The 13,453-nt window shown below is 43.9% G+C and overlaps 1 protein-coding gene across 2 annotated transcripts in view; it reads right to left on the bottom strand.

The window, feature by feature from the left end:
* Window positions 1–13,453, bottom strand: part of BMP7 (bone morphogenetic protein 7) — a 90,762-nt gene that overhangs the window by 18,636 nt on the left and 58,673 nt on the right. For both annotated transcript variants that reach the window (XR_003094200.1, XM_025204692.1), the window contains exon 9: window positions 13,377–13,453. This exon is cut by the window's right edge and continues 1 nt beyond it. Coding sequence is in view for 1 of the 2 variants with exons in the window: in XM_025204692.1 (XP_025060477.1) it covers window positions 13,377–13,453 (77 nt within the window). In the remaining variant the exon portion in view is untranslated. The remainder of the gene's footprint in view (window positions 1–13,376) is intronic.

Consider the following 13,453-nt stretch of genomic DNA (forward strand, 5'->3'; position numbering starts at 1 on the left):
AGCATATCTCACAGGCAATCTCCCACTGCCTTACCCAAACACGGCACTCCCAGAACAGAACTGAAGGCTGCCCTAATTGGGATAGTGAAACAATGTCCTGGCTTATCCTGGGGCGGGAGAAGGGGCAAGGGGGTTTAAACTCTAGCCAAGCAGATTGAGAGCACCTCTCAGTAGGCCAATGGAGGAAGCTGCTTAGGGAAGTTGCAGAATCGCCTTCACTGGAGCTTTCCAGGAAGAGGTTGGAGGAGCATCCCTCTCATGGTTTAGGAACAGTGAATCGTGCATCTGCACATGGGATTGGAGTAGATAAACTCGGAGGTTCCTTCTCACCCTGTGATTTTCTATGTAGACTCTCTCACCACTTGGGCATGGAAAGAGCTAAATCTTAGGACCATAACATTGGGATTTCTGCTTCTAGTAACTAAACATAAGTTCGATGCCTAGGAATGCTTATATCACCGTTCACTCCCGGGTATTGCACTCCAACCTGCTAGTGTTTCATTTCGGGCTCACTGGCTTCAGCCTTGAAAATCTCATTCATGACAATGTGGGTTTAGTCACAGGAAAGGCCCTGCCCAGTGGGATGTCCTCTCCTATCTTTGCCTTCTAGGCAAAATCCTTGCCCTATTTAGGTCAAACAGAAGTTTGGTGTTTATTTCAGTGCAGTGGGGATTTGGGTTTTCTAAGTGTTGCAGCAGCATTTCTATTTCCACGTTGAAAATGACACTTTTCAAATCTGTGCTGTTTCTGGTTTTAAAATAGAAGGAAAACTGTTCAGAGTTTTTTAATGAAAAACTCTATTTTTTAGACAATTTGGAGCAAACACAGAAGCTTGAAATGAATTGGGATTGCACAGAAAGTAGTCAAGCGCCTGCAAGATTTTCTGCTGGAAAGTCTCTCTTCTTTTTCGATGAGTTCTTGGTGCGGTGTCCCCCAGTAAGTTCTCCACGTCAATACATGTATAGAGAGAGAGGAATGCACAAACTATAGTTTTACAACTTTTGTCACCGTTTCTAATCTCTAACCATGTCCAGAAGAAAATAGCGTCATGCTCCATTGATAGAATGTATTTGGCCTGTTGAATGTTATGCTCGCTTGCTCAGGCAGTACGTAGAGTATGCAGGTCTATAGTTCACAAAACATATTTTTGGCTCTGTTTGAGAAGGACAGCATACATGGCTTTAACATGGATGTGGAAAGAGGAAGTCATCATTTTGGAGAGTCATTTGTACAGAGATAAATTATGCATATGTTCTTTGAATCTCACATTTGCAAAGGAGAATGCTTATGTTGTGGACTAAAGGATAATTATTTGCTAGCCACAGTTACCCATAGATCCAAAGTAGCATTAAGGAATTAAGACTTGCCAGGGCATTGCATACTCTGTTTGTCTCTTAACTACAACTTCCTTGAAAGGACAAGCCCTTAAACCATGATAGTTCTACCAAGCAACCCTTCTATGATAACAGGGACAGAAGGGATTTGATTTCCCTGATCATACTGCCCAAGCCCCCACCAATGTGCCAATACAGCCTAGCATAAAACTGATGTTTGTCTTCACTAATCACATGCACACAATCTGCAACCTGAACTGTATGCTGAAATGAATGGAAAAAGTGCAACCCGACCGCAAAAGTATTATTTTATAAATAAGGCCCTTTAGTAGTAGTTAATTGGATACACATTTTGCTAGATTCATGGAACATTAAAAACTATCATATCCAAATTGACTGACTCAGTTCATATTACATCTCCCAAATTACCAATGACCATTTGCTTTGCAACATCAGACCTTGGGTTCAGAAACCTAGCTTGAGGGCCTTTTTTAAAGTACATTGCTTTTTCTTTCTAATAGAGATTGATTTAGTGTATGTTTAATGGTCCCATAAATCACTCAACATGCCCAACTCACATACAAATTCTGCCAAAAAAAAAAGGGTTTTCAAGGAAGCAGATGCCTTGCTCTTGAAAGAATTTACCTAGCTTGCTCTGGATGCGTACACCCACCATTTCAAGATCCAGCCTACTTAAATGCCCTGCTTCTCCTGATGTGAACATGGGTCATTTTCTGTGGGATCACTTTCTTGCTATGCTATGTTAAATGTGAGCTGCTTCTTCCTTCCCACAACCCCCTTTCTTTCTAGTAACTTGTAGGCCTGCGCTAAATAAATTCATTGTGGAGAGCAGTAATTTCAACATTAAGGAGAAGACAAAGCACAAGGTAAATTGCATTCACCATCATGAAGATCTATTTTGTGTAAAGCAGCATGCTATCAAATAGCATAGGTCATTTTTCATTACCCCACTGAGGGTGCAGCTCAAAGCAAAGGATTATAGAAACTCATTTCCTTTGGTTTAAAAAAAAAAAAAAGAGTCAATGTTCAATAAACCCGAAAGCTATGACGCAATGCGGCCCTCAAAACCTTCAGGGTGTAGCTGTTAATAGCTTCCTTTCCCAGGACATGGGTCTACCCCACTCACTTATCGACTTTGATGCATTAGTAAAAGAAAGTATCAACCCCTCATAATTCTCAGAAATGATACAATACATCACTTGAAAGTAAGCTAGGATCAACACGTTGTTAACTGTTTGATCTCTCGAGTCAAAATTAATGATAGGTGTTTTGCACCAAAAAAAAAAAAAAAAATGAATGTTAAAAGCCTATTTAAGCTAACTAAAGACATCCATACAACATCAGGGTTGAACTGAAGGTGATTTCCTGCAGTGCAGCTGTTATAAGTTTATCAGTCTGCGGGTGGCAGTAACCAGTAATCATAACCAGATTGCAGGAGGGGGGAAAAGAACTTATCTTTATATAGAAAATCAAACTGACTAACTAACTAGGAAAGCTGGTTGAGAGGTAAGAGTTCAGAGTATTCTTTACTAGAAGAATACGTCCAGGGGAAGGCAGAGTTCTGTATGTTTTAAAGGAATAGATTGACTCTGTAGATTTAAACACTGGCCAATGGGAAACTCAAACTCATGATGATTAAAAACAGGCCTCCTGCCCTCTTGCACTCCCAAGGTTTAAACAATAGTGATAGTTAATAAGTAATGGCATTTAGAAATGACTTCAACATTCTCCATCATGATATTGCCATAGGCTGCTGATGAAACTTTAAGCTCGTACTCTTGTGACAAAGGGTGGAAATGTCTGAAACTCTGCCCATATTTTTAAGCAGAGGAGAGATTGAAGAGAGTCCAAGAAATATGTCTGAAGAGCGCAAAAAGAGGTGTTACATTGCAAGACGGTGCCCCTGGATGATTACAGCCTGCTCGTTTCAATGCATCTTGGCTTGCTTCTGTCTGCTGCTAATCGGACCGCTGGAAACATTCGTTTTTTTGCAGTACCCTCTAATTTTTCTGAGCTGCGTGTGGGCTGGATCTGTTGCTACTAATATGAATGTTTTCCGGGTGGAATTAGAGAAAGACGAGCTTTCAAAGCGTTGTCGAGTTTCTTGGACAAATGGGAACTTATGAACATCCTGGGAGAGCAGGAAACTGCCCATCACACAGGTCCAGTTCAGATCAGCATCTCAGGATTGTGAAAAGGAGACATGGAGAAGTCCTGTTGGACCACCCAGTCCCTGGAGAGACTGTTCAACTGTCTGTTTAGACCTCCTTGTTCTTAAATTTTCCAGATACTCAGTACATCTTGGGCAGTGCTTCAGGCATTTTGTGCAACTAAAAGAGTTGCATTTTACTTCAACAACTGGCTTCTCAGCTGTCCTTGATTATAAGGGATCCCTTCCATTTTCCAGTTCTTTGACCCGGACAGACCTGACGTTACATACAAGTGGATGAATCAGTTCAGAGCTGAAGAGCCAGAATGAATCTTCCGCCATCCTCAAACACGAGCGACGTATTTTAGGTCTCACACATGCAAAACCAGCCTCTGCGCCAACCCCTCCCAAGCGCAACTCCCTTTTCTCCCCACCCCCACCTTCCCAGATAATACTTCTCCACCTTACAGCTTTTGCTGCCACTATTGTATGTTCATATTCAAAGCAGTGTTCCCGAGCCTGCTGTACGGGTGGGTTTTAAGGCTATATTTTATGATGATCTGGTTGAAAGGCAAAAGCCAATTTTGTGTGTCCAGGAACATTCCCATGAAATTTGTTAATTTTTGTCTAGCAAAAAATCCCAGCTTTACAAAGCACATTAAAAACTCTATTTTTACTTTCATTTTTTGATAACTGCATATGGCAAAATATTCAATTCTCAGCAACCATAAATGCTTTTTTTTTCTTTTTTTCTTTTCTTTTCCTTCCTCTCTCCATTCCTTCCTTCCTTTCTTCCTTCCTTCCTTCCACTTTTTTTTTTTTTTTTTGAACCAGTTTCAATTTCTAGTTTTTCACTGCAAAATTTAAAAATTGGTGACGAAGTTGAAAATTTTCTAGGAAAAATTGCCATTCTTCTTGGAAAAATATTTTCCATGCTAACACTTCAGACAGCCCTAACTTCCTGTTTCCCAAATGCTACGCAGCGCAAAAACCCCGTTTTACTAAATTCCAGATAAAACATGTACTGCTGGAAAGGTGGGCATAAGAAAGACTTACTTCAGGGGTTTCCACAGGGAGTTGAGGTAACTTATATAGAGAGGTATCGTGTGTACCTGACCTCCCCTGATAACCACAGCAGGTTGGTTTCATTGGCTTCACTTAAGGCAAAAAAAAGTCTGGGAGTCTTTTGAGGCAAAAAATAAATAAACTAGAAGAATGGACAAGAAGAGTTTGAGGGAGAAACCCTAGGATGAAGCAGCTTTAGATGGAGTTTGGAAGCTAAGGTTTAGGTTTATAAATACAGTACTGCTTTGGGGCTTTCTTATTTGAACTAAGAATAAAAGCAAATCTTTGGGAAAGGAGGAAGGGGAAGATTTTGTACTGGGATAGGAGCAAGGCTTTCCTCCATAGTCCAGGGTTAAGCTTGGTTGGTTGGTTGTGTCTCAGCGTAAAGCAGCATTAAAAGTCGATCCTACGTATGAGCTGCTAAACTATAGCCATCCTGATATGTTGGCGCAGGAACTCGACTAGAAGCACAAAGGCTGCTAAGGTAGACACGTCACATTTGTTTCATGTTTAAACCTGCCGCGTGATAGACGTGCTCCCTATGCGGAGTTGAAATTCTGTGTTTAGCAAGGAAATGTCATGCTTTCGTCAGAATAGCCTTTTTCCTTTCCAGAGCTGCAGAAATGTGAAAGAATAAGGGGCTTTATTCTCATGTTATGCTTCGGCCCCCATACACCACCAGGCTAAGCAGGGACTCCGTTTCATGAACTTGCTGAGATGCCAGTGAGATTTTAAACTAGACTTGCTGATTCACTCAGTGCTGATATTAGTTTCTGATAATCAAGAGAACCCTTTTTACTGAGAGCAGGAATCATTAGCTCACTAATTGTAATGCTTGGGTCTCTGGAGGTAAAGTCTTACCATGGACAGTGTTTCTTAAATCAGGGAGGTTAGTATTCCTAACCAGTCAGCAAGTTCTGAAATGACCAAGAACCACATAAGTACATGAGCGAGAGTTCATCCATCACATTTAGATGCAACAGTTGCTCGAGGCATGCACTGAACATACAACAGTCCTAGTGTCAATGAGAAGTGAGTCCTGTGATCATCCATCAGTCACTTCATTCCCAAATGCTTGTTTGTCCTGAAGTTGCTAAGAGATCACATGTTTCCCCCTGTACTTAGAATGCAAAATAACGGTGGGGCTCTGATTGCACAGGCTGGTGACTATTTCACCTGTGACCCTGGACGAGCTCCCTTTTCTATCATAGAGAATGTGAAAAGTCAGCACCTGGTGTTCGTCTGCATTACGGGAATGTCACATATTTCAAATATCTGGAGAGAGTAATTGCTCCATATAACAATTTCATTAACACAGAAGAAGCATCCTCACCGGTTAATTGATGGTCAGTGGGATTACAGGGCCAGGGCAAAATGGCGTGGCACTTCTGAGCCTCTATACCTTTTGCCTTCCTCGTGTCACTCTATAAATGACTTATTTCAGGGACTTTTATTACTGTACTCATCAGGTTCTGAAGATGCTAGATACTTGGCCTCCAGCCTCACCATAGGGGCAGGATTATTTCTCACCAGACCTTTGAGACATTGCTCTTCCCCTTTTAAATGGTGGACTAGTTTTTTGTGCTATGCGATTGCTCCTCTGTGATACTACAGCTAAGATAATAACACCCGTTAATGGCTTAGCGCTCTACGCAACACGTATACTTTGCACTTGCAATAGCACCGTTCTTCAGATCAACCTAAAGAGATTTAAAACGAGTACTTCAGTAATGCCCCTTCCCCCCATCCCCTTGCCCCTAAAAGGGAAAAATGGATTATTATTTTCATTTCATAGATGGGAAAATTGAGGGACAGACAGGGATGAGGTCTCTGAGCCAAAGTGGCATTGTGCGTCAGTGAAAGAGTTGAGAACTGAACCCAAGACTTCTGATTCCCTAATCATTGGAGCCCATTTCCTCCATCTTAAGGTGTGCCATGTCTTGTCACTGACCCTGCTTTACTGTGTTTAGTTGATGCATAATATAATTATTAGCCCTTGAGACAGTAACCATTTGTACTAGAACACCTGAAAGTTTGTACGTCCATACCTTGAATACTGCCCTATACTTCAAAAAGGATATAGAAGAACTAGAGAAGGCCCCAAGAAGGACAACAAGGATGATCAGTGGTATGGAGGGACTTCCAGACGAGGAGAAACTAAAGAAGCTAGGTCTGTTCAGTTCAGAAAAGAGAAGCTTGAGAGGGGACATGATAAGGGTTTACAAAATATGAAATGGCAAAGAGAAAGTAAATAGGGATTTATTATTTTCTCTCTCTCACAATACAAGAACTAGGGGTCACAAAATGAAACTAGTATGTAGTAAGTCTAAAACTAACAGAAGGAAGGTCTTTTACACATGAAAGTGTGGAACTCATTGCCACCAGATATTGTAGAAGCTGGCAGTTTAGCCAGATTCAAAAAAGGTTTGGACAAACCCTTGGAGGACAGGGGCATCAGTAGCTATTGAGCATGGGAGTTTAGGATACAGCCTCTGAATTAGGACTTCCTAGACCTTAAATACTAGATGCTGCAAGTGAGAGAGGAACAGTGGGGGCGGGGGGGGGGGAACCTCTGATCATACCCAGTTCATTCTTCCTTTCAGCATCCCTTGGAGGACAGGGGCATCAGTAGCTATTGAGCATGGGAGTTTAGGATACAGCCTCTGAATTAGGACTTCCTAGACCTTAAATACTAGATGCTGCAAGTGAGAGAGGAACAGTGGGGGCGGGGGGGGGGAACCTCTGATCATACCCAGTTCATTCTTCCTTTCAGCATCTACTCTGCAGGTGCATCTATGAGACATTTCATGCAGAGTTGCCTAATTAATTCTGCAGTTAAATCTTAGCACCTGCACATGCAGCCCTATTAGGCCACAGTCAGCTAATGAACACCACAGTAGCTTAATACTTGTCTGCACAAGTACTGTCCTACAGCAGCATTATTTAGTGTGCCGCAACACAGGAGCGGACGCTGACAGTGCTGGCTGGGGCACAAGGGTGCTTCCGAGCAGGGGCTGTCTGCCGCCTACCCCACACTGGAGCATGCTTTTGCCCCAGCCAGCTCCTCTGCAGCATGTTGAACTGGGTCAGAGCAGCCCAGGCTGGCAAGCTCCCCTTTGGGCCCTCTCTCAGCCAGGGCTGCTCCGACCCAGCTCAATGTGCTGCGGTCCCGGGCGCACGTGTAAATGCAGCACCCAGGAGCAATAAACTCCAATGTGAACTGCACCAGACTTTATTGCATCACATTAATTGCACATGTAGATGCGCCTTGTGTGACAGGTTACTGGGCAAGAGGGACCTGTGGTCTGACCAAGTAAATGCCAATTCTTACATTCTTATGAAAGACTCCTTGATGCTCGCTGGCTCTTAAAAAGAGCCTTAGAACAGTGCTAGGACAGCTGGTGTTTTCGCTCAGTCTTTCAGCTCACCAGCCTTCGATTCAAAAACAAAAAGCATCTTTAGAATCTGGAAAACATTTTAACTCGTAGTAAACCAGGGACAAATCTATAGGAGAATATAGTGCAAACAAAGGGGACCTTGGTGAACAACTAGTTAAGCAGTATTGAATGCCATGGGCAGTCTATTCCCCCCACCCCCCCACTACATCTCCAACTGCTGAATTCCTAAATGTGGAATCCAGATGCAAAAATAACAAAGGCCACATCAAAGTAACGTAATAGCACAAGCTCTGGTTTTAGAGGGAAACAAGGAAGCGCATGGTGGCTGATACAAAAATGAGCAAAAGATAATGCAGCCTACAATCATCGTTTCAGAGACTGTGGAAAAAGAAGGGCAGAGTGACTTGCTGTTATAGCTAGCTTTCTAAGGTGAGGCCCCAAGCTTGCAATGTCCATACGTGCTTAAAGCGTGTGTAATCGTCTTGGGAGTTTGGCAGAATCAAGGCCAGGGAAACTTGGGGAAAGAAACATCTTATCCCAGTTCAACAATGGGATTGTACGCTACACCTTTACTTAACTAGTTTTCATAGAGTCACAACAGCGTTTCTCCCATTTACTCTTCCATGGCAATGTTCCCCAAAGCATCCCAAACCATACTAAAAAGATTCAGTCCCACCATCACTGAAATGCATCTGCTTAGACCTATGCCTGGTTTTAACCCCTCCAGCCACCATATATTAAGGGACTGGAGCAAAAGCTTGCTGGGAAGAGATTAACAGGATACAAGGCAAACCCTGCTGAGCCTTGGCAGTAAGTGCAAGGATTTCCAGGGATGGGGGAAGAAAACACGGTCTCCTGTAGCAAGGAAGCTGCTGGAAGGAGGTTGCGATGAGCTGTAGTGAGGATCCTTGAAGGAAGGCCTAGTATGTACCATTGAAGGTTGGCAAGGCAGTACAGGAAGCAGCCCTGGTGGCAAGGAAACGCGTGGCTGATTCATCAGGGTGCCCTGTGGTGTTAGCCCACTGTTTTTCAATTCCCTCTCTGTGAATAATAATAAAGTTCACTGGAGGAAACTTTACTTTCATCATCTCGACATAAGTACACACAGCTGCCGTGCCATGTCTGTAGTCAATACGGGAAGAGTGATCTGATGCGGCAGCGTTTGGAGATTAGGTTTCAGAACATTGTGCAAGAAAGGATCTGAACCCAGAACAGTGGCACGGCCCTTTTGGAGCCTGCAGCTGCCTCCTGCATGGTGTGCATGTGCAGTTTGGAGGAGAGTGGGCTATTTGCCCGACAGGAATGTGGGCTGCTCGGAGCAAGGTAAGCAAAGCAGGATGCAAGTGGGCAGGCTTCTACACTTCTGCTTTGCCTCTGATCTGTTCAGTACCAAGAAATATTTCCTTTTATGGAAGCTAAAGGGAACTGTTATCCTTACTTGTTAAATCTGGGGTATTTAGTAATAACATGTGCAGAGGGAACAAAATGCTGACCTTGGGGAGGTGAGGCGAGGTGAAGTTGCGTATGCTGGGGAAGTGCAGACCAATACAGCCGGTCAGAGAACAAATCCTTTCTTTCTGCAGAGAAATCTGTAATGAGAGCTTTAATAAACTTGCTTTTGGAAAGGCTGATTTCAAACTTCCTGCATGGAAGACAGAATAACTCGTTAGAATTGCCACTCCCCTATGACAGATTTCATCTCCTATTGACCATATTGAGGCTAGAGGGCTTTCTAAGTGCTCTACAGAGAAGGCTGTGACCCAACAAGCCAATAGTGTGACACAAGAGGCATTTTGAATTCACTACTAAATCTCTAGTGCATAATGGGTTCTTCTGGGTTCTTCTATGCAAGCTGTTGTGCAGATGCTTATGGCCATCAACCATTATTCACGGCCGGTTGATAATCTTGGCATGAGATACATGACGTTACAGCTTCCTTGGAGTTTGTGGAGAAAGGGTTGGTGCTCCCTTAGCCAGGGATATAGATCTTCTCTGCTAGCAGCTGAGCTGAGTTAGAGCATCAGATATTGCAGATGACACTATGGAAGAACTTTTTGCCCGTCATCTAAGGTAGTCCGCGGAGGTGATGGACATGACTTCATTATGCCCACCATTTGGGCATGAGTAACCAGTACCAAGCACTTCCTTGCCAGCCATTAATCTACAGACGTAATGACTAGCATGGTATTTTCCATTTCCAGATCTTGTTTGTACTGGCATGATTTAAAATACTTTGTGTAATTACAGTGGTTCCTACAGTCAAACTGCTGGGGCACTGTATGCTGTTTGGATGTTTCTTCTTCAGCTAGCAATTTCAGTAATGACAGTAATTCATATAATCTATCCTTGTGGCATTGTGGTTTTGAGAAGTATAGGGGCTTTTTCTGTAATTTACCCATATCTATATATAGCTCCTTGGATATCTAGGTATCCTAAATGTGTCACTTAAAATAAACTTGACTGAGAAATTCCACTCCCATCACCACAAACTTTTTTCTGATGTTGCCTCTCCTATGTAAATGCAATCAAGTAAATGAACTAAGAACATGAAGGGATCAGAAGGGGGAAATTTAAGGAAACAAGCCTAATCTAAAAGAACTGAAAAGGTTTTCTATGATCAGATACCTCACTGTGCTCTCTTTGTTAAGATAATGGGAAAATCCCCCTCCCTTAGTGGTTTGTATGTGCTTTATAGGCCTTCCCTGTGAACCTGAGCTGCATAGACAGGAAAGAGGGATCCAGGCAGTATTGACATCAGGAGCTGACAGTGCGAACGGCCTGGATGTGATCACGGCGCCCTTAAGAAGGAAGAGTTTTGCTCTGGTAGAATATGAGTTTATTAAGCAAGGTTGTGTAGACCCGTTCAGTGTCAACCCCTTCAAAAGAATTGGGGGTGGTTTCCTTCCATTTTGTGCTGGGGAGAGCTTGATAGAGTATCTCAGGGAGAGGGGTAATACAAAAGGATAAGTCCTTGAGCTCGAGTTTACAGCTGGATGCCCATAGTTGTCTTGCGCTGTAGTTACAAATGACCTATCATTCTAGATTCCAAGTTCACTCCTAAATGTGAGACATCCTTTGTCTGGTTTCCAAAAGACCCCGAGAACCTAAAGCGAGGTATTCTGGGATGAATCCCACTAACATCAGCGGAGTCGTTTCATTGGGAGAACTAATGTCAGACTGATCCGAATCTGCCTTGTGGTTCATCTTCCTCTGCACACAACCCCTAGATATTATTTGCTCTGATTACAAGCCCCAGCAGGCAGAAACCAGCACTTAAAGCCTGCATTTAAAGCAGAACACACCATGAGTATCAATTGCCACTGCATGAAATCAAAAAGAATCCTTGTGTTTTGACTGAGCTGGGAAGAGCTGTAATTTCATCGGAAGTGTATTGATCTCATAATAACCCTTGGCTTTCCATAGCAGAGTCATGCAGGCTTCTTCATGTGGGGAGAGGGCTTGTCCTGAAACAGCAGGTGAAAGAATTCATTCTACGTAGGATGGGTTTGTGGTAAAGGGGCTTGACTAGTTGAGGCTTTTCCGCAGACTTTTTGTGTAACCTTTGGCAAGCTGCCCTCTCTCTCTCTCTGCCTCAATACCCTGTTGAAGAAATGGAGGTATGACTACCCCTCTTCTCCCACCCTTTGCCTATATATTTCAGGATAAGGGCACTCTTCTGTGTTTGTACGGTGCCTGGAAACATGGCACTTGTCCCTAGATAAGACCTCCAAGCACTCTTGTGATGCAGACAGTTAATCACCCTTGTGATTGTACAGCAGTCTCATCAGATGAACAGGTGTTTAAGTTAAATGCACTCAGGCTCCTAGTGCCTTTTGTGCTTATAGAGCTTTGATTTAAATGTGTGCACCGGCTGACACCCAGGATCAGGCCAAGTGTTTCCCAGAAAGACTGTATATGAAAGGGTGTTATCGCTCTGAACCCCTACATGGGAATGGGAGGGTAGGCACCGGTAGTTTCACTTCATGCTCTTATCTGCAGCAGTGTCCAGGACATTGCAGAGTCCTGGAGCTGAGTCTGTACAAAATGAAATAGCAGGTTTTGCAGTCTCTTGACTCCAAGAGCGGGTGCCTCAAAACCATCAAATATCACGAGAGCCACAAAGAAACTACAATATAAGTACTGGGATGGGTGTGCATGGGCTTTCATGTGCATGCCAGGGGATGTCTGTGGGGAAACTGTGGCTGAATGCATTGTGCACATATTACAAGGGGCAGAAACACATGGACTTGTGGTCAGGGAAAAATCGGGTATTTCTGCTCTGTCCAGAAACTTGAAGCCCAGTAGCAAGAGGGGGAAAGGCTGTCCTTTCTGCTTCATCCCTTCCTGTTGTACGTGAGGTGCCCCTAGGTAGCGAGTTGCTCCTTTAGACGAAGAGAAAAGCCTGGCTCTCCTGCTGTCTGCATAAGTGGTCAAACCACTGCACTCTTAAAAAGCAGTGTGGCTACAAGTGTAGTCCAACCACAGCAGTGGTTATGACTTGCCACAGCACCCTAGGAGCCTGAACGTTTTTGGGCAGTGGCACAAACAGAAGAGCAGGAGTAGTGCCAGGAACACAAACTCCCGGTTTGGATGTGATCTTTGCAGAAGCAGTAAATGGGCTAGAGCCATGCCTGGCTGGCTGGCTGGAGCACCTTTCCTGTCCTTCTGCGTGACCTTCCAATCACTCCATGACACTTTTATTTGACTCTTCCTTTCTTCTGGGGATATTATGGCAACCCCAAGTGGGTCCTCACATGTGCGTGCTTCTGAAACCTGCTATGTTACCTGTGGCTGTTACATGTGCCCGTAGTGGATGTTGTATGCAAGCTTCTGGGCATCTGGTATATGGGGCAGTTTCCTATAATCTGTAGGACATATCTGGTGTAAAGCCAGCATTTCTCAAGGTGCATAGAGGAAACTGCCAATACTAATGACCCCTGCAATGGGATTTTGAAAGGAACACTTAGAGGTCACATGTCTCTCCATCTAAATAAGAAGGTGTCGAGTGGATGCATAGGAGCTCCCAAAGTGCTCCACAGGGCACATGTGGCCCAAAAAGGGTTTCTATGGGGCCCACAAAGGGACTTTTTTAATGGCTGCTATGCTCCCTAGAACAAGCCATAGCCATTGACTCTTCAGTAAGTAATGGTGCTGCAATCTCCTTGTAGCTCTGTACACGTAAGGCATGTTATGTTAGGTCAGTTGAACACAATAGTGCTGCATTGCATATTCATTTTATTATGTGGCCCCCGGCATGATGTCCCGCCCATTAAGTGGTCCTCCGTGAACAAAACTTTGGGAACCCCCTGGGGTAACCCCCTGCCTACCCCAAGAGACTCTGTCCTCACTTAGGCACGCTCTCACCACTGCGCCACGCTGGCCCACGCGCCAGGACCTCTGTATCATTACCTGGAGCGACTTCTGCAGACGTCCCGTTCTGAATGCCTGACCTTTGGGAGCCGAGGAGTTTTGTTTGTTTTTCCTGC

This window comes from Alligator sinensis, unplaced genomic scaffold (genome assembly GCF_000455745.1).
Source record: "Alligator sinensis unplaced genomic scaffold, ASM45574v1 scaffold970_1, whole genome shotgun sequence".
Taxonomy (NCBI): Eukaryota; Metazoa; Chordata; order Crocodylia; family Alligatoridae; genus Alligator; species Alligator sinensis.